Source organism: Physeter macrocephalus, chromosome 21, assembly GCF_002837175.3.
Source record: "Physeter macrocephalus isolate SW-GA chromosome 21, ASM283717v5, whole genome shotgun sequence".
NCBI classification, from domain to species: domain Eukaryota; kingdom Metazoa; phylum Chordata; class Mammalia; order Artiodactyla; family Physeteridae; genus Physeter; species Physeter macrocephalus.
In genome coordinates, this window is record NC_041234.1 from 4191461 (window position 1) to 4218040 (window position 26580).

The 26580-nt window shown below is 48.1% G+C and overlaps 1 protein-coding gene across 16 annotated transcripts in view; it reads right to left on the minus strand.

Moving 5' to 3' along the window:
- Positions 1-1883: 1883 nt before the first annotated feature.
- The window catches only part of MAP7D2 (MAP7 domain containing 2), a 126648-nt gene continuing 101951 nt past the window's right edge, over positions 1884-26580 (minus strand). For 11 of the 16 annotated variants that reach the window (XM_028482466.2, XM_028482462.2, XM_028482464.2 and 8 more), the window contains 9 exons: positions 20145-20413; positions 19435-19567; positions 11897-12122; positions 11041-11145; positions 10027-10083; positions 9497-9575; positions 8607-8793; positions 5145-5420; positions 1886-3427 (listed from right to left, as the gene is read on the minus strand). In XM_028482466.2, the coding sequence (XP_028338267.1) occupies positions 5171-5420; positions 8607-8793; positions 9497-9575; positions 10027-10083; positions 11041-11145; positions 11897-12122; positions 19435-19567; positions 20145-20413 (1306 nt within the window). In that variant the 3' untranslated portion in view covers positions 1886-3427; positions 5145-5170. Of the gene's footprint in view, positions 3428-5144; positions 5421-8606; positions 8794-9496; positions 9576-10026; positions 10084-11040; positions 11146-11896; positions 12123-19434; positions 19568-20144; positions 20414-26580 lie in introns of all 16 variants that reach the window. The other 5 variants (XM_055081725.1, XM_055081727.1, XM_055081726.1 and 2 more) reach the window with 3 other exon arrangements.

A 26580-nucleotide genomic window follows, 5' to 3' on the forward strand; every position in this document is an offset into this window, starting at 1 on the left:
ATCAGAGACACTGAACTTGGTTGACCCTCAGGAGACACTAAACCATGTGCTCTCTCTCTCCAGGAACAAATGATCAACCCACCCTGGTCCCATCATGCACTAAATTCTCACCTCTCTTGGATGTGTCGCTGATCTCTATTTCTATTTCAAATTCTATTTCTCTATCAGACTACACTGTTTTAGGAAGTTCCCTGGTGGCCTAGTGGTTAGGATTCCGTGCTTTCACTGCCGTGGCCTGGGTTCGACCCCTGGTCGGGGAACTGAGATCCCGCAAGCTGCGTGGCAGGGCCAAAAAAAAAAAAAAAAAGACTATACTGTTTTAATTATGGAAGTTTTACCATATATTTGACTGTTTGTTGGGGGAAGCCTCCCTTTCAAAAAACTCACTTTAGAAGTTTCTTAGCTTTGTGTTCATTTTCTTACATGAACTGTACATCTTTTTTTTTTTTGGTCACGCAGCACAGCTTGTGGGATCTTAGTTCCCCGACCAGGGATCAAACTTGGGCCCTTGGCAGTGAAAGCACTGAGTCTAACCACTGGACTGCCAGGGAATTCCCTGTACAGTTATATTTTCAAGTTGCAAAACAGAAATCCCATGGAGTGGAACTTCATTTAATTTACACAAATGTGAGGGTGGGTCGCCTACTCGTCTTCTTCAGGTGTGTAGGTTTTCCCATTCAGGGGACATGGCGTGTCTTTCCATTTACATCTATTCTAATGTCCCCTGGTCAAGTTTTAGACAAATCTTGTTCTTTCTAGGAATTTTATGAGTTTTTTTAGGATCCATTTTCTGTTTACTTTTAATGTTTAAGGAAACTATCGATTTTTCTTCACTTAGCGGTTAGCTCCCCTGTGGAACTATTCTGAGTTTCCCAGTTGTTTCTCATGGATTCCCCACCAAAAGACTATCTGTAAAGGTTTCTCTTTTCTAATGTTCCTAAGAGCTCTCGCTCCATTTTCTTATGTAATTGTGCTTCCTGAGTGATGCTAAAGAGTGGGGATGGAGGTCACTCAGTGTTGTGCCCCAATGTAATGGGTATAACAACTCTAGAAACAAGGTAGTTCTTTACATTTGCTTTCCAAATGAAAAAAATATTACAAAAGCATTTGACTAATAGGAAACCTGTATATATTAAGAAAAATTTAGAATGTTCACAAAATAGAAATTGCACTTTGGAGTGACTAGACGTCACTACGACCCTCTGGCCAGAGCTCATGATGACAGAAGCTACTTATAATGCTGCTGTCAAAGGCCAGCACATGGAAAAACTGAGGATGTCCACTCGTGTGCCCTCACCAGAGGCTTTGTCATCAGAGCTTGGGAGAGCTGCATTAACTGGGCCCTCGGCGTTGGAGGTGGCAGCCCAGCAGTTACCACAAGGATCCGACATCCCCATTCCAGTCCTGGCCCTCCTGGCTCCTGGTCTTGGCTGGTATTGTCTCCCAGGCAGTAGACAAGCCATGATTTAGATACAAAAAAAAAGTTGGTGTGGGTTTCAGCTTACTGGAAAACAGGGGTCACCATTCCCATTATAATTTTGTTTAAATGCCAGATTGCTCTATGGAATGTTTTTGGAGATTACACTAAGGTTAACTGCATCTTAGCTAGCTAGCAATCCCTCGCATCAGTGGTATGAAAGTACAGCAACTTCACTATACTTACAAGTTCATCATGTCCTGGGACAGCTCATCACTGAAGCTTATTTCCACAGTTGGTTTCACTTGGAACTGGCAATAGAGGAATTTTAATGAGTTAGACAGGGAAAGGACGCCCACACAGGATTTTTAATATTTTTCCAAATAGGTTTTCAAAAATCTGATATCTGGTTTGGTTTCAGCACATTTTTTTCATCGAGCCTACAGAAGCAAACAAAGCACTAGCACGCCATCAGACTCTTCAATGAAAATGTATTTCACGGTAACACGAGGTACGCATCGTGCAAATGAGGCATCGCCAGGATCACAATGGTGCTGTGAGGTACAACAGATTGCAAGAAAACAGACATTTAGCAAAACAGGGCTATAAGAAAGATGGCAAGGCGTTTTTTTGAAAGTCAGACCATGCTATCATTTTCTATGTGCTCGTAATAAAAGGGATTTTCCCCCGATATTCATCAAGATCCATGGCACTGTATTATTGGAGGCATGTATTTTATTTAGTATATACACATACACAAACGTACACAGTTTCCATACCTAATACAGTCTTACACTGTAGCTGGTTTTAAGAGCACATGAACAAGATTACTATGGAGACTTTTTTGTATCTCCTGGTTGCAAACCTCAGTCAGAATTATGGATCTTTCCAAACTCTTTATGGTACAAGACAATAAAAAAAAAAAGGTTTCAAAGAAGAAGAGGTTATTTTCATCTGAAAGTCACATTTCACCACAAGAAATGAAGAAAACACATTATTATATGGCATAAAACGTGTAAAGTATACATTCTACTGTCATTTGTCCCCCATCCAGATGTTTTTATGTTCAAGCCTGTTTAAGTGACATATTGGGTCCTGTTCGGGGGCCCCTGTCGCAGAGCACTATGCTTTTCATTTGTACCTGGTTTTATTAGAGTTGAGTAAACAAACAAACAAAAGCCCCAAGAGCCAAGAGCAAAACAACAGCAACAACATGAAAAGCAACCACCTGGGCAGGAGGTGCACAATTCATTCAGTCCAGAAGCCACTTGAAGGTCTGGAGTGACTACAGCTTGGAGGATTTCAGGTACAACATGAAAAGGTCCTTGGAGATTCAGGTGCCCAAGTCTGGAGGAATATGCCTAAGAGAGCAGACGGCCTTCCACGCTGTCCAACGGCTCCCTTACTCAGCCAGACTCACTCCGCTAGCCGCCCAAGGAGCAATGGGGGGGCAACACATTTTGCAGGTGGCTAAGTTTAATAATAAAACACGGCTTCTTGATAGTAACTTCCAACAAAGAAACCCCAGAGATGGGGGAAATGTTCCAGAATTTCTTCTCCTTCTAAACACAGACAGGGAGATATGCAGCCCAAATTTTCAGTATATGTTTAAGTAGAGTCTGGGTAAATGTCTAGACTATTTACAAGAAAAGACATCTAAATGTTTATATGCTCCAAGTCTGGGGATAAGAATGGTTATAAGGTGACTTTCCAAGCCGAAATCACACGGGTTATTCAGAGGATCACTATGATAATAGAGTACAGGAAGCGCTTTATCAGCAGCTGAAGCTCATAAATAGAAATGTAACATGGAACTCTGCTAAAGCCCGACAAGGCCAACGTCTCAAGGGTCTACTGAGAGTGGCCAACGTTTGACATACTAAGTAGGAATACAGTTACATTTTGATTTAATAGTTTGGAATCCAGCGGTTAAGGATGACAGAAGCTTCTTCAGAGGGCCGGCAGCTCAGATTTGACTACCAGCAGCTTCATGGGTTCTCCAAACGCCACCTGTGGCAATTCAAAACCAAAATCAGGTGAAACCAATGGAGAGACAGTATTTTGCAAGTTGTAGCATCTATTCTCTCTCACTGAAATGATCGCAGTGTGGGACTTTCTACCTTCTTGGCAATTGCATTTTCCTTGGCTTACAGAGTCTCTCAACGGAAGTGCTGCAGCATTTTGTGTAGGACTATTCTTTTAGGGGGTCAAATTTTCTTTCGCGGGACTGTCCTAAAACCTGCACGACGTTTAATGTCGCAAATGCCAGTGCTGCCTCCAGCCACTGTGACAGCCACCCCCAACACCTTTCCAAACACATTTCCAGCGGGGGCGTTGCCACCTCTGGCTGAGAAGAATTTGATAACTAGACTTATATGACAGATGAAGATATACAAGCAGTATGAATACAATTATTTAGCCAAGATTTTTTTCTGGACAGGGATTTTGCACTTCTTTTAGTTAGAAATGTAGGAAATAGATTTGAGAAGCCATGAACACTCTTCTAAGTTTTGTGGATTTTCTGGTCCTTAAGTGATAGTGAGGTCAGTGAACTGAGGGTGCAAGGTACACTAACAACAAGAGAAATCTCTTACTAAACATTAATCCATGTAACTGTCAGGGAAAGAGAATGCTCAGGTGAATTTTTTAAAGTGTCCAAGAAGGCAGCTGCTCTTCCAAACCAGGGATATGGTTTATTCTAAAAACTGCCCGTCATGCATTCCCTCTCATGTGTGAAAGGACCACAACCGCTTCCCCAAGAGCCAAGAGAAGCAAACTCCAAAATGTACTGTCTACAGCCAACAGTTGAGGTCAGGTAGAAATAAGTATACGAGACACTGTGACCTCGGCCGTGTGGCCTCCCCAACCTGTTTCCTCATTTGAGAAATAGAAAGGTTGGACTAAATCATATCAGTTATTGAAGTTCTGTTATAGGAGTGGAATATCATAAAAAATAAGGTGACTGAGATAATGCTGAGAATAGAAAAATTTAAGTCTAAAATGGGAGGAGCAATTGGAATTAAGTTATGAAAGTATTTGATGACAGATTCTAATTATGTTTTTCATCATTCAAAAATAAGCCCCAAACTGAAGTAAATCCAATGTGAGGTGAGTATAACTAAGTACACACAAATCCAGTGTTTATAACCCATAGATATATCTTACTCAAACAAGAAGCTTCCAGAAGCACTTCGGCAAGAAAAAAAGGCCAAAGGCGGGGAACGCTTCAGGGCACAAACTTCAGTTCTTCCCCCCTTACTCCTTCAGGTATGATCCAAGAACAGAGGAAGTCAACAGAACAGCAAACCATTTAGCCCAACACTCACCAATGTATACAAGTGATTCTAGATAGGATGTGGGATGTCACTGAATAAAACCAGGGGGGAAATTCATTTTATTAACACTACCTTGCACCACTATTACAGCATTCTCTCTTTGTCTGTAAAAAGTTGCTACTTGAGACAGATGGTTGGTCAAACTTTTAGCCAGTGCTTCTACACGCACCCCCCGGCCCCGAACAGCAGGGGTGGGCATGCTGGGGTGGCGCAGAAAGCTCTCAGATGACGATTCACTTGAAATCCATCTCAGTTCTTGTACATACCATGAGTCCACATTTGTTTGCTTTTTGTAAAAATAAAACTGACTAGGAGGCTGAGTGACGTTTATCTCATCTTCACAAACCCCAGTTGGAGAGTTACAGATTTAGACTATCATCAAAAGACTGTACCTTTCATTAAAGAGATGTTGTATTTGTCAACAGAAGGTGTTCAGAGTATTTTCTTGGCCAGGACTGTTAAATCCTTCGATCAGGTTTTTGTTACAGTCATCCAGGCTGAGATTTTCACTGGATCTCTTGGGGAAAATGGGGGGGCCAGTGAAATCTAAGAGATCTTGAAGTGCTCGGGCATTACCAGTTCCATTTTGGTCCAGAGATACCCCAGGAATCATTTCACTCACTGGTGAAAATTCTGGGATAGAGATAAGCTCTTCTTTTGAAACAGGACTGGAGGGGGACGGGGAGAGAGGGAGGGAGAGAGAGAGATGGAGAGATAGACAAACTATTAATTCTATTTGTCATATTTTGTTATACTACTCTTCTTTTCTAGAGAAATGGATTTAGAGCCAGAGCTTGTGTGTAACACATTATAAAAGATACAAGTTAGTTCAAGTCTGAGCCACTGACAGAAGGGAAGCGGATTTGAGACAGGAGGGAAGGGGGCAGGGCACAACCTTTAAAACAATGACATAGCCCTTGAGGATGCAAAAACTGGTTAGAACCGATCAGACCCAAGATGGTGGAAGATTCGACTTCCCTTAGACCTTGAGCCTCATTATACCCTCATTATAATACATTAGCATATGCTAAAGGACAACCCACAGGCGCCATGAGAGTTCCGAGGCTGACCATAAAAGGCCAAAAAGTAGGCGGTGGCCCAATTCCTGGAAATCCCCGCCCCCTTTCCAAAAGACTTGGAATAATCCTTACACTTGTTAGCGTATGAAATTACCCAGCCCATAAAAACTAACCACGCCATATTTCAGGGTCACTCTCACCTTTTGAGATTAACCGTATTCTGTCTATGGAACGTGCATCTCCCAGGGCCTCTCACCTTCTGAGATGGCCTGCACTCTGTCTCTGGAGTGTGTATCTCCCTAAATAAACTGGCTTTCCCACTTAGTTCTTGGGGCAGAGCCCCCTTGTCTGCCCACTTGTATCCCTCACAAGCGTTCTATATTAATAAATCTACTTCTTGCCTATCACTTTGCCTCTCGCTGAATTCCTTCTGCGCTGAGACATAAAGAACCTGAGTTTCATTAAGTCCTGAGACCAGGTGTGCGATTTCAATTAAAAGACAGTGGGGGGCTTCCCTGGTGGCGCAGTTGATGCGCGTCCGCCTGCCGATGCAGGGGAACCGGGTTCGCGCCCCGGTCTGAGGTGTGTGGTTTCAGATTGAGCAGGGCTGTGAAGGCCAAGCTCACGCTGCCCATGGGAAGAAAGTAAAAACCCGCAGGCACCAGCGCACTACTACAGAGAAGCCAAGCACTTCCGAAACCCTTAAAATGGGAAACGCAAACAGAGCCAATGCCAGAAGCTGAAAGTGAGCTGAAGTGGAGGGGCGGGGGGTGGGGGTGGGGGTGGGGGGGTGTCTAATCACCACAGGGTGCCTTGGTGCAGCCTCTCTCTAGCAGCACCGCCTCTGGGGAGCAGCTTTCCCTCCCCAGACCTCACTTTCCTCTGCTGCAAAATGCAATCAACAAGCATTTCTCCCCCCAGGCGACCACGCAGGGAAGACTTTGCAGGAGCCACCTGCAGGACGTGCTCAGCTGAGGCCCGGAACATCGTTAGCAAGGACCCCCGCCACCCACCCGGCCACCTGCAGAGCTGATCTCTTCCACAGCGCCCTCGCTAAAGTGAGGCTTCCACTCCCCCGCCCCTCCACCCCCCCACCCCCCACCGCGGGCCTCGTGTGTGTGTGTGTGTGTGTGTGTGTGTGTGTGTGTGTGTGTGTGTGTGTGTCTCTCTCTCTCTCCTCTCCCTAGAGATGGAAGGAGGAGTTTCGTAGTGTGTCAACCAGAGGCCTAGCTCAGATGAGTGGTGAGCTGGGATCTGAGGTCCCCTCACCAGGAGTCTCTCTGAACAGCCAGAGTAGGGCTGCTGTCAGGTTTGTCTGGTTTTTTTTCTTCCTCCGTAAGAGCTTAGAGAAGAATCTAGAAAAACGAGTTGAACTGCAGAAGCTCAGATGATCTGTCTGCTTCACACTGAGCCTAGTTAAGGGGCAGCAGCTGACCTGACGCCACTTCTGGTGGCCGGAGCCTGGGCAAACTGCTTCATTAGTGGGAACACCCGCCCCATCTCCGCCTTGCCCACCTTCATTCCCATGGTTTGAACAGCTGGTCAGAGCAGGCGGAGGACAGAATGGTGCCACAAGCTTAGGCGCTGCCCCCAGGAGTCACCCTTCTCCAATGCAGAGGTGGCCACACCAAGAACGCAGCGCGCACACAAAGCTCCTTCACTTCCTTGAACCATGGCCAGTGCCAGGTCTCGTCCCACCCCCCACAACCCAGAGGCAGAAAGAATAAGCACAACTGCCTCAACATGGCGGCGGGAGGTACTGTGTTATCCTTTAAGACGCCCCAGCAGTTCCCTGCCCTACCCCGGGGGCAGAGTGGTACCACTTACAGGAAGTCTGTCATGACGGTGGCAGGTGGTGGCAAGGCCTGAGGAGGCCCTACTCTCAGGCTGCGCAGGACTCGCTCTCCTGGTGACAGGGCGGCTGGACCCTGGGTTTTCCCATATCTGGCTCAAGGCCAGGGTGCACGAGCTGGGATATTTACAGTCAGTGTGCCCTGGGAAAGGCTCTGCTCCCCACCTGCCTCCCCCCAGACTGAGGCTGAGTATTCACAGGCAAGGAGAGAAGTGTAAGCTCCGGCAGGCTGGAGCTCTGGCGGAGCTTGTGCAAAATACTGGCATTCCCTCCTAACTGAGCTCTCCTTTGGTCCAGGATTAATTTGCCAGGCAATGTTATCCACAAACATATACCAGTTAAGAATTCCTTAAGTTGTTAGGATCTGCAAGCAGATTAGTTCCTTTATCAAGTTTCCAATGACAAGTTTACTTAAACATGAGACACTGGACACAGTGAGTGGGCCCTTTTGGTGCCCCGCCCAGATCCCCTTACCTGTGGTTGCACCCACCCCCCAGCTGCTATGGGCTCACAGATGCTGCCCTTCCTCTGGACAACTGCCTTTGGCTGATGGGAGCATCCCCACCCTGGGTGCTCCACAGTCGATGGCTGACAAACACAGTGCCATGAAGGCCGCCTCCCTTACTGTAGTCAGACCCCTCTCTGGTGGAAATCCATCCTCCAGAGCGCCACTGGGACCAGCTGAGACCAGATCCTTGCTTAGTGACTCCACCTGCCCAATCCGGCCTCCCTCCCTCTTCTTCTGAGAGCTCTCTTCTGATCAATGCCATGCCCTAGAATCCCTGGCCCAGGCTCTGTTTCTAGGGAACTCAACCCAAAACATGGATATTAATTATACCACGGTTAGCTTTCCTGAATGGCAACCGTGCCTACTATAGGTGTGAACAAATATTTGGGTGTGGAAAAGATGAAGAAATCAACTAAGAGGTGGTGGAGGTATCTGGGGAAGAGATGAGGCTCAAATGCAAACGCAGTGGACTTACCTCACATCCATAGACTGAACTTCTTCGGTTGAATCATCCAGACTGTTTGATTTCCCATCAAGGGCATCCAGATGAACAAGTCCCCCAACTGGTTTAAGTCCGTTAGTGAAAACATCTTGGGGGAAAGTCTCTGGGGCAGCACGTTCCACACCATTAACTTCCTGGCAGGTGTTCACGCCATTGATTTCTGATGGAGAACACAAAGTCATTCTGTCAGTCATAAAATATCCCAAACAATGAAATAACAGGGGAAATATCTATAGAGGCAATGAATCCTCTACTTTACCAACAATGCAATATCTTTTGTAAAAAGAACCCCATGTAGTCACCTTCCCACCAGGAAGAGATGACAAATGACATCCTCAGTGTCTGTGCAGGGCTCGTGACCCACCCGGGAGGCTTGGTGTCATATGCTGTACAGGTCCCCAGGCTCTTGAGCCACAAGGCTAAAGAGAAATGTGAAGAGTGACTCTGAGATGGGTATGCGCTTTCTGACTTTGGCTGCCACGAAACAGTCCAACCTGAGGAGCTTTAAGTATACGTGATAGAAAAGAGCTGGACTATCCAGAATTCTGGAAGGCAGAAGAAACTTCCGTAGAACAGCAGAGTCAGTTCTTAATAGAACCTGACCAGCAATTAAGCTTCCCGGAAAGCAGCCCGGCCAGCAGATGGCCTGGCTCCGGCACTGGGATTATTAGAGTAACTGAGGAACCCGCCGCTTTCCAAGTGGACCTGACAGACCTGTGCTGGATCCACAAGGGAGGGGAAAGTGCACAGGCCCCTTCCAGTAATAAAGCTCTGAGGACCCGTGGGTGCTAGTGCCCCACAGGAAGCGCCATGAGCCCTCACCTCCTGAAAGGAAGAACCTAAGAACCAGACCTCACGCTCACCTATTTTGTTGGGGACAACTGGTTTTGTCTTATTTTCCACACACACAGCAGGCTGAAGCTCCACTTTCGGGTCTTCTTTCTGAAAACAAATAGAGGGAAGGTTGGCTTTATGTAGAAAGATAAGCGCTTTTGAAAAGTATCAGAGGATATTTGGAACCATGCTGGGCCAACTGTCTGTTCCGCGGTAATTCTCTGAATTTTCTGAGGTTATTACACATCAGCTATGTTTCCCTTATTAATATGCCACCATTCTCTTTTTTTATCTGTGGACTATAATGCTTCTCCCTGCATCCCTACCCCCATTTCCCTGAGGATATCTTTTGTTATCACCCCATCTCTGAAATTCCTCTCTTAGACTCCTCTTTCCTTTCAGGGACCTAAAGCCTCCTTAATCTAGCCAGGAACAAAGCAAGGAAGAGCCCATTTTTTTCTGGTTAATCCTCTCTGAGACCTACAATGTCACTGAATATATTCCACCATTCCGTTCTTCTCAGTACATGAATTATGAAAATGGTACTCTGAATGCCTACCTTCACTTCCAGAGACGCATCACTCTTCCTTGTTCTCTTCATAATTTCATCTATTCTCTGGGAACCAAAAAGAAGCAGGTAAGAGGACTACAAGACCAAAAACATATACAAGTAAGCCGGGTCTATATGCAATTTCACATTCCTCACAAAACTTGTAAAAAAGAAACATCAGCAGAGGATAATGTGTATAGAAAGGTTTTCCATTGATTTTGCAGACATACATCTCTGCCATATGAACAAGGTCAAACAAATGCTTAAAGAGTGAACTAGTAAGTATCTAGAATCAACAATTTATATCCCATCTTTCTCCTTCCTCTCCTTAAGTTACCTAGAAATCAACAAATCACTACCTGCCATTCAAGAGGACCACCCTGAAGAAAGCCAAGCTGAGGTGCAGAAGGGGAGGCCACAGATTGGACACCATGAGAATGGACCTTTATAATCAGCCTCCTTAAACCCTTCACCCATAATTAAATGGCCTAAACACCCCAATTAAAAGACAAAAACTGTCAAACTGGATTAAAATAACAAATCCTGACCATATGCTGTTTATAAGAGGCACATTCATCAGGACACACATAGGTTCAAAGGGAAAAAATTTATCATGCAGGTGCTAATCACAAAAAGGCTGACAAAGTAGACTTTAAGAAATATTACTAGAGATAAAGAAGGACGTTTCATAACGATAAAAGGGTCAATTCAATGGGAAAATTTAATAATTTGAAATATAAATCCACCTAACAGTAGAGCTTCAAATTATGTATATAAAAACAAAAATGTATAGAATTGGAGGGAGTAATGGAGAAATCCATAATCACAGATGGAGCTTTCAATACCCCTCTCTCAGTAAATGAAAGAACAAGATGACAGAAAACTAATGAAGATACAACAGTATGATCAACGAAATCAACCTAAATAACAATTCTAAGCACCGTACCCAACAACTGCAGAACATAACTGGACTCACTTCCTGCCCCTGCCTCACCCTAAGTACTCCTGATCCCTTAGCCCTACCTTCTTCCTCTCCAGTCGCTCCTGTTCAATCTGTAGCATGATCTGCTCTCTTTCTAGACGCATCTGTTTAGCTGCCTCCTGGGCCTTTGCTTCTGCTGCTTCCTTCTGGGAGAAACATGTAAAAGAAGGGATAGGCTTTACTAAGCTAAAGAAAACGCTAGTTAATTCCCTGGGGTTTGCACCTATTCCTCCACCTCATCATCTACCGAAAAGTGGGCGCTGCTCCGATATTCAATGTGGTTTTACACAGCCTGCTCTATGACACAGCAGACATGGTTGGGTCTCGCTCATATGACCTCGGTCCACCATGCAAATCACCTGCAGACAGTGTGCATACAAGGTCAAGGTCTTTTGGTGTCTGAGGGTAGTCTCTGGCCATAAGTATGCATGTGGCTAGAAATTTCAGGAAGTTAATTTCCCCTCAGTGACCTTCATCCATAAGGGGCAGGACTTGGAAGACAAATAACCTAGTTTCCTCACCACTCAGGGGGATAATTCTAAGGCGTGGTCCACAGTCTCTCAGAGAGTTCCGTAGGGAGCAAGTTCCAGCTGCCCACGGTAACCCACTCACCAATGTGCGCTCCTCTCACTCCCCTAGCAGCTTCCTGCGATCATCTCCCAAATAAACTACTGGCACCCAAGTTCTCATCCAGGATCTGCCTTCGGGGGAACCCAAACGGACATACAGCAAATATTACCAGCTTCACTTCTGTTGCCCAAAGCAACTCATATTTATTAACTAGCCCAGTTAAAGAAAAACTTCAAGTAAACATTAAGAGTCATCCAAATTTAACTAATTTTACCTAATACTAACTAAGGCCCTTAAGGAAAGTCTATATAAAGACTTGCACAGTACCTGCTTTTCAATCATGGCCTTTTCCTGCTTTTCTTTTTCTTGTTTTTCCTTTTCTTGCTCTCCTTTCAACAGCAGCTCCTCCTTGGCCCTCCGCTTGGCCTCCTCTGCCGCCTTCCTTTTCTCTTCTTCCTCCTGCCGCTTCTTTTCCTCTTCCTGCTTACGGGCTGCTGCTTCTAGGCGAAGTCTTTCCCCCTCTGCCTTTCTTTGCAATTCCTCTCTCTCCAGCCTTTTGAGAACATAACTGATGTTAGAAGACAACGACGACGTGCCCAAAAGGTAAACTACCAAGAGCTGTGTGCCAACAGTAGAGCATAACACGTGACACTGTCACAGACACATGCATGTGAGTTAGCATCCACTTAAGAAAATGACTCACATCCTTCTCAGAAAGCCACTCCACTCCACAGAGTTACCAAAAAAAATATTAACCAGGGTGGACTTTAAATTCTGTGATACCCAGGGTAATTACGTATTGATTTATGAATAGACTGTAATGAAGACACAGATGTTCCCTAGCCAATTTACAAATGATCACAGCCCCATCATTCTTATTTAATGAGAATTCCTTAAAAGCTGAGTAGGATAAATATTTAAAACCAACTTAAATGTACTACCAAATGTAAAACCGATAGCTAGTGGGAAGCAGCCGCATAGCACAGGGAGATCAGCTCGGTGCTTTGTGACCACCTAGAGGGGTGGGATACGGAGGGTGGGAGGGGGGGAGATGCAAGAGGGAGGGGATATATGTATACGTATAGCTGATTCACAGTGTTATACAGCAGAATCGAACACACCATTGTAAAACAATTATACTCCAATAAAGATGTTTAAAAAAAAAAACCCAACTTAAGCTAGAAAAAAAAAGAAAAAGAAAAAAACCCTCGAAGTGTCTCAGTGGTCACATCTGTGCCAGTTAGCAATTTGAGAGCAGTGACGAGGAGCTCAAAAAGTTCACTTTGGTTTTAATTAGTATGTGACTTCTGAAGCAGCAAATGGAAGAAAATGCTCAACAGAAACTTGACATTTAAGGAATTAAAGCATCTATTTTCCATTTATTTTGGCATTCTTTAAAAAACTTTTTTTTAGCTTTTATTCTTTGCTAAATGAAAATTAAATGGCATTTAGACATTTTTCATCCACGGGTGAGTGGTCAGCGATGTTACGATAAAGAGCTTAAGCAGTGAGGGAAAACTCTGTAAAGTCTAACTGCTTGTTTTTACATTTCTAACGTTCTTCCTGCTCACGTGTGTCACTTTCCTCTTCTATGAAAAAATGTGGATAACTATACTCATTTTGCAGTGAGTTACTGACTGGCAGTGTGCCACATGGGCAAGACCAAGACTGCATTCTGATTGTGCCACCTGCTGTGTGACCCTTCCTTGGAAAGTCACTCAACATTTCTGATGCCCATTTTAAGAAAATGGGAATAGCTACATTACTGGCTCCTCGACATCACTGTGGGAATTAAACGAGATAATGCATGGGAAGCACTTAGCACAATGCCTGGTCCTGGGCAGATTCTCAAATGCTAGTTTGTTTTACAATTTAAAATGAACGCTCTCTTCAATTCCCAGCGTCCTTTTAAGCGCATCTGTAAATCTGTATGTTTTTCAGAAATTATCTTTATTTGGAAGCATGTATCACTGACTTACTGGGGCGGGCGCTGGTATATTGTTATAAATGATCAAGACTTAAAAAGAACATCCTTCTACCCTAACGGTTGGCTTCAGGAATCACAGAGGCAATTAGCCTACGTGCCACCAGAGAAATATTTTAAAAGGTAAAAAAATACACAAAGACATTAGCCTAAAACTACAATGGGACATGACAATGTATTCTATGTTCGCAGAGGGTGCAGTGCCTAAAAGCTGGAACAACTGAAATTACTAACAAATATTCTGGAGAACTTTGGAGAAGAGCATTATGGGGCCTAGTCAGAAAGAAACTCACCAGTTCTTAGATTCCTCAATGAAAGACTAGGATGCCCAACACAGGATTATAAAAACCGGATGTGTCAATAGCAAAACTTCTCCCAAGGTTAATCAGAGCACTGTTTTAGTATTTCTCTCTCTTTTAAGGAGCCAGTTGTGACTGTCTCAGAGAAGTTAATACACAAAGGATACATATATAAATTAACCCACAAGCTACTTCATCCTTAGGATCTGAAAAGCCACTCGGTTTCTTCCGTTTTACCATGAGGACTTCAGAGGTGCCCGATGCATAGCCATGCAGTAACACATCCTCTTAGCCCCTAGGTCTCCATAATCCCCGTCATCACCCACAACATAAATTCCTCCCCACAGGCCCATAAGCCCCTACAGACGAAATTCCCTCCATTTAACCACACTCTGCTTCCGCCAAAGTAGCTAAAAACTGGCTTTCCCTGTGTGAAACCAAGTCTCTCAAAATCCTCTCCAAGAATAAACATTCTTTCTCTCCCTGCTTAACGAACCAGAGAGGACATGGCTGTGTCATTTCCCCAGCGCCCCTCTGCTGCAGGCAACCCCACTGCCCTTGCCATTATTACCGGCTCCCTCCGGAGCTCAGCAGACCCACGTGTACTTCTGTCACCCTCGCCCGTCCTTGCTCCTGCCACCCACCCCAAACCTACCCCCCTTCCTCACCAGGTAGAAAGTACCAGAAAACTGTGCATTGTAGTCATGACTCCGTGGGTGCATCCCTCATCCCCGTTCCCAGCCACCGGGGAGGGTCTGCTGTGTAACGACCCCCATCTCTCGACCTCCAGACCCCGGCCCGCTCTCGTCCCACCCTCTCACATGTGCACCATGTCCCTGACACACGTTCAGTCTCGACTCGTTCAATCTCCGGATGAGTATGTGGGTTTCACTTTCTCCCTTCCTTACGTGCTTAAAAGTTTTCATCTAAAAAAGCTTAACCTTCAATGTCCTAACCTTCCCCTTCTTTGATCTGCCGTCACCCGTCCCTCGCCACCTTCTCTCCTGACCGGCCCCGGGCAGCTCTGTGCCGTCCCTGCATCCGCTCCCTCTTCTCTCAGGGCGCCCAGGCTGCCCAGCCACTCCTGAGCATCTGTGGGATGGCATGGGGGCCACTCTGGGCCCTCCTGGGTTGTCAACACTGGTTGGAGTAAGGCCCAGACAAGGCCGACTGGTCATCTTTCCCTGGACCTCAGCCGCCATGCCAGCCATCCATCCTCATCTCCCGGACCCCCAGGGGAACAGTCCAAACCTCCACTTTTCCACCGTCTTCCACATCCTCCTTAGTCGATGGCATCATCAACCACTTTACAGAGAAGACCGGGGCCACCTGATCTGGGCTTCCTAAACTTCACTCCTCTACAGCATTCCTGCTCAGAAAATGTCCCTTCTTCTGCTTAGATGCAAAGGATTACAAATGCCACCAACCACACTATTAATTCCACACCCTCCTGCACCCAAGTTCCTTCCACCATCCCCCTCTCTTCCTTCCATCGCTTTGCCCTTCTACACGGACCTTCCCATGGCCTGCAAAACACTCAGGCCTCAGGCATCCCCAACAACTCTCCTCAGTCCCCTCTCCCCTGCATTCTGCTGACGTTCAGGGCCTCCGCCCTCTCACCTCTGTCAAGCTGCCTATGTCTCCAGCCCTCTCCATGATTTCCCCCCAAACCTCCATTCATGTCCTAAACCCCAAGACCAATGGCCTTTCCTCAGCCTCGACACGTCTTGCGGGTGCAGGCGGCATTCGACTTCCCTCCTGTGAGGGCCTGGCTCTCACTTCCTGACTCGGCCGCCACTCCCCACGCCGGACGGGCCCTGCCTGCCCAGCTCTTACTCCGACAGTCCACCAGCCGGAGGCTCAACCGACGAGCTGCTGGGGCTGAGCGGCGCCAGGACCCCTGCCGGCAGGGCCAGGCCCGGGCCAACACTTGCACGGACACCGAGCTGCAGCCTGGCTATGTGACCCTGCTGATGGAGGGTGCCTAACTCCACTATCTTTCCACTTGGGCCCACAGCAGCTATCTTAACTTCTTAACGTGACTCATTTCGGAATCCCAGTAAGATCTCTTTGCTTCTAGTTTCTGCCAGTGCCTGCCCCGGGGCGGACCCAGGGTCTAGGGTTTCTTGCTCCAAGAATCCTGATTTCCATCTTGGGCCATCCACGAGCGCAGGCGCTGTGCCCTGTTCTGCATGCTTCCAGGAGAGCCCCAGGGTCACGGCTAGCGGGGGCTGGACCAGCGCTTGCTCTTCTTCCGGGCCCAGCTGTCTGGACAGCTTGTCAGCCTTTCTGCTCTGAGCAGTCTCATCCCTGACTCGGATGGCGTTTTCCTCACCAGTTTGTGACAGTGATTGGCTTTCTACGGTTTGGCTCAAGTATCTTTATTTTCTCTATATTCTCTCATCTGGCAACTACATTTGTGTGGCTTCAACTATTGACTCTTAAGCACAAAACAGGAGTGAGGATGCTCTTATCCCAAGAGGTGTCCGCTGTGTTCCAGGCCCTGGCTGTGTGGTACTGTACTTTCTCACCTCCCACGTGGGGCTAGCAAAGCTTCATATTCTGGCAAGAGAGAAGAAAACTCATTTGGGGTCAAGTGTATTGCTCTCATTTTTACCTAGGCCCCAGGCTTCAATTCCATTTCTAATCACCTGGATATCTTGCAGGTACCTTAAACTTAGTTTATCTACAATCAAATGGCTTGTTTTTACCCTCTGAAATCAATTCCTTCTGTTCTCCCTTTATCTGTCATTGGGTGTACCATTCTCCTATGCTTAGAATCAAACCTTGGCGTCGACTTTGAATGGGCCCATTTCTGTTGAACCCGCCTTCACTCCTCCAGCTCCAGCTCCACCACACTGCGCTGCCTTCTCTTAACCCACGAATGCAACGGCTTCTCAGTTGGGCCTCTTCCTCCTTCTCTACCTTTCGTGTATGTTTACTGAGCGCCAGCACCAGTGATCCAAAGACTGTACCCCGGCCTTTTAAGGTGCTTAGCTGGGGGAAGTAGGCCTGTGAACAAATGAGGAGGCTCTGTGATCAGCCGACCAGCCGGGCTGGGCGGGCGAAGAGTGGGAGAGGTCTGTTCTCTCCCAGGGGCAGGGCTGGAAAGGCTTGCAGACAGGGAGCAGGGCTTGACCCGAGTCGGAGAATGGAAAATGTGTCTGCTGACAAGGAGCTCGAGGCCACGGGAGGCAGCGTGAAAGCAGATGAGGAGGTGTGGAGCTGCAGGGGACAGGGGTGCTCAGGCCGTGGCAGGCCTCCTGTGGGCAGGGGAGTCACTGGCTTGGTAAAGGACAGGAGCAGGACAATGACACTTATCTGAGAACAGGCACTGGGGACACAGTGTGGACAGTGGATGAGCTCCGGGAGACCTAGAGCAGGGAGCTCAGTGCGGATGCCACGGACACAGTCCAGGTCAGAGAACACAGGGGCCAGAGCTCAGGAGGGGAGGAGGGGCTGGAGGGGAAGGGAGACGAGAGAGATGCTAGAGATGGCCGAGACAGACCTGACAGGGGACGGGACACTGACGAGGAAGGAGAGGGGAAAGTTGAGAGCTGGCTCGGACACTTCTGATCTGGTTGTCTGGAGACATGGAGGACAGAGCTTGTGAAAGGAAAAGGAAGTCTGCGAGAAAGACAGTAAGGTCTGCTTTGGAAATGCTCAATTTGAGACGCACGTGGGACACACTTAAAGGAAAGCATAAAACAGTTGGTAATACTGCCTGCAGGTTCTAGACCAGTGCTAGCCAATAGACCTTTCTGTGACGAGGGAAACATTCTAGAGATTTGTGCAGTCCGATACGGTAGCCACAAGCCATGTAGCCAACTGAGCACTTGAAATGTGACCATACGGCTGGGGAACTGAATTGGACTTGATCTTAGTGTATTTCCATTTCGGTGGCCGCCTGGGACTAGAGGCGGTGGTATTGGACAGCACAGGCTCAGGAGGCATCAGTACCCATGTGTGGTTTAATGCCTCCCTTGTACCAGAAAGTATTGAAGCTTTACAGAGCAAGATGAAATTGACTTCAGAAATAGACGGTAAAACGAGGCAAAGAAAAGATGAGGGTAGAAAGGGAGATGAGAGCAGAGTTGGGTTAGCACCCCAAATGCTGAGCAGGAGGACGCTGTGTGAAACGCAAGCCCCAAACGTTTGAAGCCAGAGGAAGCTGGCAGCGCGATGGGGGCGCGGGCAGGGCAGGAGGGTGCAGCGCTGCTCGGGACGGGCTGGTCAGGTGAAGCTGGCCAAGGACTGAGGGCTGCGAGCCCAGGTGATGCGTGAGGGGCTGAGCGGGAGACAGAGGAGACTGAGAAGGAGAGGCCAGAGGAGCAAAGGCAAGCGCGACACGGTCAAAGCCAACGAAGAAGTGGATTAGGAGTCTGGCAATTAGGAGGAATGGTGAGTGTGAGGTCTGCAGACTGAGTGTGAGTAGAGGAAATAGGGACAGGCAGTACAGTCAATTCCTTGAGGAGCTGTGCTGTGAAGGAAACGGGAGAGGGTGCTGGCTGGAAGGCAGAGAGCTGCACCTTCCCTAGCACAAGCTACAGGCACGCGACTCACCTGCTCAGGGCCTGCGCATCCCAAGCCTTGTCAGTGAGGCCCTGCGACTCATCTTCCTCTCCTGGGACCTCCCTTCACGCATCCTGTGGCCCACCCAACCCAGCCCAAGCACACCACTCAGTAAAAAGACCGGCGGCTGTTGACCGAAAGGCTGGAGGTGGGAAAATCATCAGAGAAGTCCAGAGTTCGAAGAAGGAACCAGCCAGACCTCCCCCCTCCCCCTTCAAAAAAATACATCAGCAGAAGTGTAATGACAGACCACAAAAGACTTGCCAAGGTCACTTAAGGATGAAGAATATTCTATTACTGATTAAACGCAGCGCCAAGGCTGAGTGAAGCAGGGCAACATGGCTGGCTCCCTGTCACGTTAAATCCTCTCAACAGGACTGGACTGCACTCTGTGATTATCCTAAGAGCTTCCTTTATCAATTTAATGATAAAATCTACCTTGCCCTTCAACATGCATTTCTCTCTGAATACTAAGACCAGAATAGGCAGAACTGTCTGTATTTTGACCAAGTGCCCCAGGGGTCAATGCAGTGGTTCTCAAACTCTGGTGAGCTACTGAAGCGGGACGTGGCCTGGGCCTGTGTATTTTCACCACAACCCCTGACTGACTCCGACACCCTCCAAAATTTAGGGACCACTGCCATGACATCTTCTTTCGTGCTCCAGGATGGGAGTCCCCGTACCTCGTGTCTCATGGACCATGACGTTGGCTTTGGCCCCAGCTAGGAGCCACTGCTCAACCCTCCTTTCTCTTAACCTGGGGCTGAGAGTTAGAATAATTTGGGGGAAAAAAACACGATTCAGGAAGCAGAATCGAGATGTCTACATCCGGAACCTCCTGTCTTTTCAGGGAGAACCTCATTCTATAAACAAAACTCAAGCTCCTTTGATAGCTCTACGAGGCCTGGCTGGTCCTAGAGTCTATGCTGAGAACAGGGGCTGTCGGTAACACCGATATCCAGGAGCTGGGAGTGTCCGCGTGGTCTGAAAAGGTCTGAGCACCCCCATACCTGTCTTGTTCTTCCTTCTCCAGACGTTCTTGCTCCTCCTGTTCCTTCTGCAGCCGGGCCTGCCGTCTCTTTTCAGCCAGCATCTTTGCAGCCTCTCCTGCATCAGTGGTGCCCGCTGTGGGCTTCCACGAGGCTGCATTGGAGGAAAAGATCAAGGGAAACGAAACAGTGACTGCACTCACACGGCAGCTACCACCTGTAATTGAAAAATCCAACCCAGTGGGTGACGGGAAATGCTACCAGGACCAGCACAATCAGCCACCAAGCAGAGAGGCTGCAACAGGCTGGCTGTGACCCTGGATGCATTCCACCATGGAGGGCAGTAGAAAGGCGACGGGGAGAGACAGGGTCACCAGCAAGTCCCAAGGCAGCCACCACCGCTGCGCCTATCTGGGTGAACTCACCGCAGCTGGCACGGAAGCTTCAAGGACTAAAGGAAGACCCTCTCTGTGGGAAAGGCAGATGCTGGCTGGATGCAGCTGAGCACCCCCGTGGGCTTCCACAGCTAGGAGCAGCGTCAGCCCTTCAGTCTCCTCTGCCAGGAGACCCTCAGGAGAGCGAGGGGAAGGACTCGGGGCAACATGCAAGCCTGAGAAAGTGGCACGAGGGCATGGAGTTGTCTCCGGGAAAAATCCCCGTCTCTCCCCCAAACCCGAGACTCCCGCGTGGATGGAGTCAGAGGGAGAACCGGCTGGGCGAGGAGGGCCTACCTCCACCACCCTCGGCCTTCCCTGCCGCGGCCTCATGCTTCTCGGTGGCGTGCCTGTCTGCCACGTGCTTCTCTGGGGCCTCCTCCCCAGGTGGGCCGGCTGCCTGCTGAGCCAGGGCGCCCTCCCTTTCCTTGTTGCTCTTCTCTTTCTCTGCTTTCTTCTTGGGTGTTTCCTGGCCAGAAAAGGCGGGGAGGCGGTACTTCACCGGAGACCCTGGGTATGGCGGCTTCACGTTCTTTGGAGACTGTGGATAGGCTTTTGAAGTTGCCCTGGAAAACCAAAACCACGCCAGAAGATGATTACCGGGCCTGACCACATAACCCTCTGTTCCGAAGACACCTGGTTCCAAAAAGGTGAACAATTTCATCCTTCAAGGGGAACAAATGTAAGGCGGAGCACACACTCAGAAGTCCCTGAAGTAGGACTTCCCTGGTGGTGCAGTGGTTAAGAATCCGCCTGCCAACGCAGGGGACACGGGTTCATGCCCTGGTCCGGGAAGATCCCACATGCCGCGGAGCAACTAAGCCCGCGCGCCACAACTACTGAAGCCCGCGTGCCTAGAGTCCGTGCTCTGTAACAAGAGAAGCCACCGCAACGAGAAGCCCGCGCGCTGCAACGTAGAGCAGCCCCCGCTCGCCGCAGCTGGAAACAGCCTGTGCGCAGCAACGAAGACCCAACGCAGCCAAGACATAATAAATAAATAAATAAATAAATAGATAGATAGGTAGATAGATAGATAGATAGATAGATAAATAAATAAATAAATAAATAAATAAGAAGTCCCTGAAGTATTATCACCCTAACAGGAACATATGGTATCCAGAACATGTCCCTGGTGGAAGGGACAATATTTTAGGAAGCCCAGCCAATGACGTCATGTCTGAATTTCACTTAAGTTTGACGACAACATAAGAATAAAGTGTTAGGCATTTTCCTACCTCCTCTTTTTAGAGGAGCACCAGGGTTGGATCTGGCTTCAGCATATGGCAATGAACGACCCTGCTCCCGCTTTTTTCTATTATGGCAAAATACAAACAACATGAACTTTACCATCTTAACCACTTTGAAGTGTACAGTTCAGTGGCATTAAGTACATTCACACTGTGGTACAGCCATCCCCAACGTCCATCTCCAGAACTCTGTACTCTTTAAACACTAACTCCATATTCCTGCCTCTCCCCAGCCCCTGGCAACCACCTTTCCACTTTCTGTCTCCAGGAATTTGACAATTCCGCATACCTCATAGAAGTGGAATCATACAGCATTTGCCCTTTTGTGTCCGGCTTATTTCCCTCTGCATAATGTCTTCAATGTTTCTAGTTCCTTTTATTTTTTTAAATTCACCTCTACTGAGGTATAATTGACATCTGGTTCCTTTTCAAGTTCTGAGAAACAAAGTCAGTCAAGAGGTGGGGACAGGGGGTGTCTTTTTGGAGGTTCTTAAGGTTTAAAAGACTCTCTCCTGCTACTGGGAAGACGCAAAAGTTGAGGGCAAGCCCATGTCTACCCAGGGAAACACCACTTTGTTAAAATGCAGGACCCTGTCTTACATCTGTTGGAAGAAGGTCCATTACAGGTGTGCTGGCCTAGGCCTGGCTCCTGGTGACCACTGGCTGCTGGTGATGTAGATAACAGCCTAGCTTCAGTTGCCGACTGCACCCAAAGTTTGCACAGGGGTGCGACATTTGTACAGAGTACTTTTAGAAGAACATAAAGTAATCTGTTTGTAAATTACACATTGTCACTCTCAATCCTGTAGCAGGCTGAACCATATGAAAGTGCTAATGTTCAACCATTTTTTTTTTTTTTTTGTGGTATGCGGGCCCCCCTCCGCTGCGGCCTCTCCCGTTGCGGAGCACAGCCTCCGGACGCGCAGGCCCAGCGGCCATGGCTCACGGGCCCAGCCGCTCCGCGGCATGTGGGATCCTCCCAGACCGGGGCGCGAACCCGGTTCCCCTGCATCGGCAGGCGGACGCGCAACCACTGCGCCACCAGGGAAGCCCTGTTCAACCATTTTTGATCTGTAAACACAGCAATAAAAATGGCAACTCAACATAATATTAAAGGCCAATTTCTCACCAGAGACCTAAAGAGTTTCCTAGTCAGATCCTGGTGGTAAGGAAAAAATATATTCAGATCAACATTAAACTTGGTTTTGAGCTGGAGAATAATCCTCAAGTGGTATGTGGACTGGAAAAGATGCAGGCCAGTTTTCCAATGATGCTCTCATGGTAAAAGCCCAGCTCCGGGTGCCAAGGAGAACACGTTTTCTCAGTTAATGCCAGGCTGAGGGCCACACCATGACCCAATGAATACGACTTGAACATGATCTGAATTTTAAAAATTCAGTTATTTCAGCATCAACCATTTTACTGATATGGAATCAGTCCAGATCCCACTTCCATGGTGGACTGTCCACCGCTCTCCGGCAGTCTGCTCCCTAGCTGGACCACTGTGACCCCAGAAAGAATCACTTCATACTCGCCACACCTACTTCCCTTGTGCCACCATCCTGTTAGGCCTGGAGCCACACAGAACCCCCGTGCCACCTCGTCCATGCGCACAGTGCCTCCTCTTTGCAGACCGTTCTCCCTATGCCCTAGGGCTCAGCCAACTCAGGGCCCACCATTCCCGAGGGACCTCTTGACAAGAAGGCGTTTCTATATAACCTTGGTTTTCTACTTTTGTTCCTAGACCCTAACCAAATAAAAGCCAGGCACAGAATCCTCTTGCTTCCTCCATATACGTATGCAAATGTACCAGGGTTTCTCAATCCTGCAATGACATTTGGGGCTGAATCACTCCTTGTTGTGGAGCTATTCTGTGCACTGTTTAGCGGCACCCCTGGCCTCAACCCGCTAGATGCCAGTAGCAATCTCCACTCCCCCCCGACCCACCACAGGCTGTGACAATCAAAAATGTCTGCAGACATTGTCAAATGTCCCCGCAGGGGCAAGATCACCCCCAGCTGAGAACCACTGAGGTGAGACATACATATAGCGCCCCCCACGCCCCTTCTATCTGTATAAAGCAGGTAAAAGTGGTGCTACTCTGGTTGAGGGGCAGTGGCCTAATCCCCACGCCCCCCGAGGCCCGCCTATGAGTCTCCTGAGAGCCCTGGCTTGAGAGGGAATCATCAGTGCCTTCTGTGATCAGACAGCCAGGGTCGCACCTGGATCCCTCCCCCAGCGATCTGGAGCTCACACTTCCTCTAGCACCCTCCAAAACTGTGTCCACGCTTCCTGAGGGCTGTCTGCACACCAGCCCCTGTGCTGCTGAGTGTATTTGTGTATGTATGTGTGTATACGTGTATGTCTCTTTTAGTTGTCAAAAACTGGTATGACACAGGTACTATCATTAGGGTCACTTTATGGAGGAGGAAGCAGGCTTAGAGAGGTTAAGTAAGCCACGGAACTGCGGTCTGCGCCCACGACTCCCTGACTCCACTTCTTCCAAACTTGGCCCTACTCCCTGTGTCGCAATGGTGCCTAAGCCAGGGCTTGGGGTCACCACGATCCCCAGATGTTCATTTTAGACCTGGCACAGAGTAAGCACACAACAGCTGTTAGATAACGGTGTTAGTGAAACATATAAAATAAAAATCCGAATTATCCTCACAGACAAGAACGAACCAAAAGCAGGAGGAAGAAATAAAACGGGGGAAATCACAAGCCCCGCTACCTCATGATGACAGTGCTCCATTAAGCATCGTTTTCCAATCAGCTGCAAAAACCTGCATTTAGGTTCAAACAGCCTGTACCACCGTACAGCAGGGGATCTTCTGCTTGGCAACACTCTCCTACCACGCTGTCGTCTAGGGCCATACTGCTGCTATAACCACCAGGAGAGTGTCTTAAAGGACCTTGTCTAATGCACTGAGGTGATCAAAACACGTCACTTACGCCCTGGAATGTCAAGTGCATGCTCTGGGCAGCTCCGGTCCAACCACTGTGCAGGGACGGGCAATGGCAAACAATTACTCCGGGATGTGGGATTTGGAGAGACAGGCAATAGGAAAGACTGCTATTTTACGGTAGATAACGCGGACAGAAACACCTTCTCCTCCTGTAAGCATTCCTATCTTGACTCATTAAATAGGAACTTCTACTATTGAAAGGACTGGTAAAAAGCCGTTTGCTCTTCTTCCTTGCCCTCAACCTCCTCCCCAAGGAGTGAGGCATGACTTCTCTGCTTGGTGAGACAGAGCAGAGGTGCTGGGCACCCACTGCCCAGTCCATTTGAGTTCTCTCGGGCACCTGCGTGCAGCGAGCGCACATCTGAGCTTCCCTCAGTGGTGCCTGAGAGACGGGTTCCCCCCGGGGTCCTGGTGCAGGCGCCTCTGCTGCGCATGGGCAGACATGCGAGGAGCTCTTCTGCAGACCCCACTCCCACCAGGAGGATCCCTGGGGCTGGACTAGGGGGAGTGGGTAAGAGGCCTGAACTGGCTGCAGGCCCACTTCATTCTACAGTCTTGCCTTAGTAGCAGAATGCCAGCGTCTGGATCCCAACACGACCCCAGGGTCTGGTCTAAATGGCTCACTCACGGAAGGGAATGAGCCCGATACCAGTCACACCCTCAGTCAGTGTGCCTGGAGCTTCTAAGAGGGACATGCAGGGGGAAAAAGCTGGTCTGCTCTGGGTCTGAGAGGTTCTCACAGCCTCAGACCTACTCAGCCCTGCTCAGCCTTGCTTCAACTTGCTTTAAGAGAACAGTCACGCGTAGGTTCTGTTCACACCACAGACTGTAAGGTTCTGTTCTCAATAATACTGGGCCAATTATCCACGAGCACACATCTAAAAATAATTGCTACCTGATAAGTAAGGGTGAATTATTTGGGATAAAACTCAACATACTAAGGAGTCTATCTACATTCCCCTACCCCAGCCCTTGCCCAATAAACAAAATAAATGAGAACGCACACACACACGCTCCTCGTACGCACAATACAAACATGACCTTCAAATTAGAGATGTGTAGGTAAAATCATTGATTTTTTTAACAGCGAATGACCCAAATACAGAATACAATCTTAGGAGTTCCCTATTTTATCTCCACATCCATAGAGTTTCCTGCTCAACCTGCCTCACTACTTCCTACGTGGATGTAGCACCTTGCCCGCAAGAGCTGCTGAGTGTGGGAAGCTTGAACTGGGCAATGCTGGTCTGTCTGGCAGACCCCGAGGCTCTTTGGTCTCCTGCTCACACCACTTATGCAAGCCAAACAAAGTCTGGCAGAGCTACTGTTTCCCCAATTTCCTAGAAAAAGATATCTTGGCTGATGAAAGAAATTAAACACAAATTAATCAGGGAACTCACTGTGCTTTCATAGAGGTTTATTTTCAAGTACCGTCTCATCTATTTAATAAGGGTCTATTTGGTCGCCACAATAACCCAGTGAGGTAGGTAGGAAATTACTACTAACCACATTTTAGATAAGAAAACCAAAATCCTAAGTGCTTAAATGACCTTTCCCAAGAGGTGTAAACAGATGAGAGAGCCACGTCACTTGATTTTTCATCTTGCTTTTTTATAGCTTTTCCACTCCAAGTTTTAAAAGTTCAATACTTCCAATGATTAAACATCTAACAAAGGGAATTCACAAATTTTGTTGGGGTGGTAGAGAGAGGCCTTCCTGATGCACAAGGCAGGATTATATAACCTTTTGAGGTTCCAGGACTGGTAGGAAATATGAACAAACACCTCTGTAAGTAGAGCAGCAAGAACTCTCGGGAGAGGGCTGTCATGCTTCTGAACGTGAGTTTACTGCAAAGCAGATCCCCAAAGGACTTTTTTCACTCCACATCTTGGAATCTAGTTCTATTTTTTCCAAAGCCACTTGACTCCAGGCACAGTGAACACAGCCCACCCACAGGATGGGAGGGGTCTGTGGCCTCATCAGCACAGCTTGGCCAACATTCTGAGAAGTCTATGTGTCAATGGTCCCATTTTACTATTTACTTTCCAGAGAGAAAAAGAGCAATTTTATACCACAGGAACCTGTGGATACCACCTTAACCCAGTGATCAAAGTTACCATCACCAGTAATGAAACAACTTGACATCATGGCCTCCTGATAAGATGCACTGAGAAGGAACCAACATCCCTTCCACGGGATTCCTGCCCCAAATGTCTAACCTGAGTCTAATCATGAGGAAACAGCAGACTGACTCAAACTGAAGGACAGTCCTCAAAACAAAAACAAACAAGAAAAAAAACCGGTCTGTGCTCTTTAAAAATGTCAGGGTCGGGCTTCCCTGGTGGCGCAGGGGTTGAGAATCCGCCTGCCGATGCAGGGGACGCGGGTTCGTGCCCCGGTCCGGGAAGATCCCACATGCCGCGGAGCGGCTGGGCCCGCGAGCCACGGCCGCTGAGCCTGCGCGTCCGGAGCCTGTGCTCCGCAGCGGGAGAGGCCACAACAGTGAGAGGCCCGCGTACC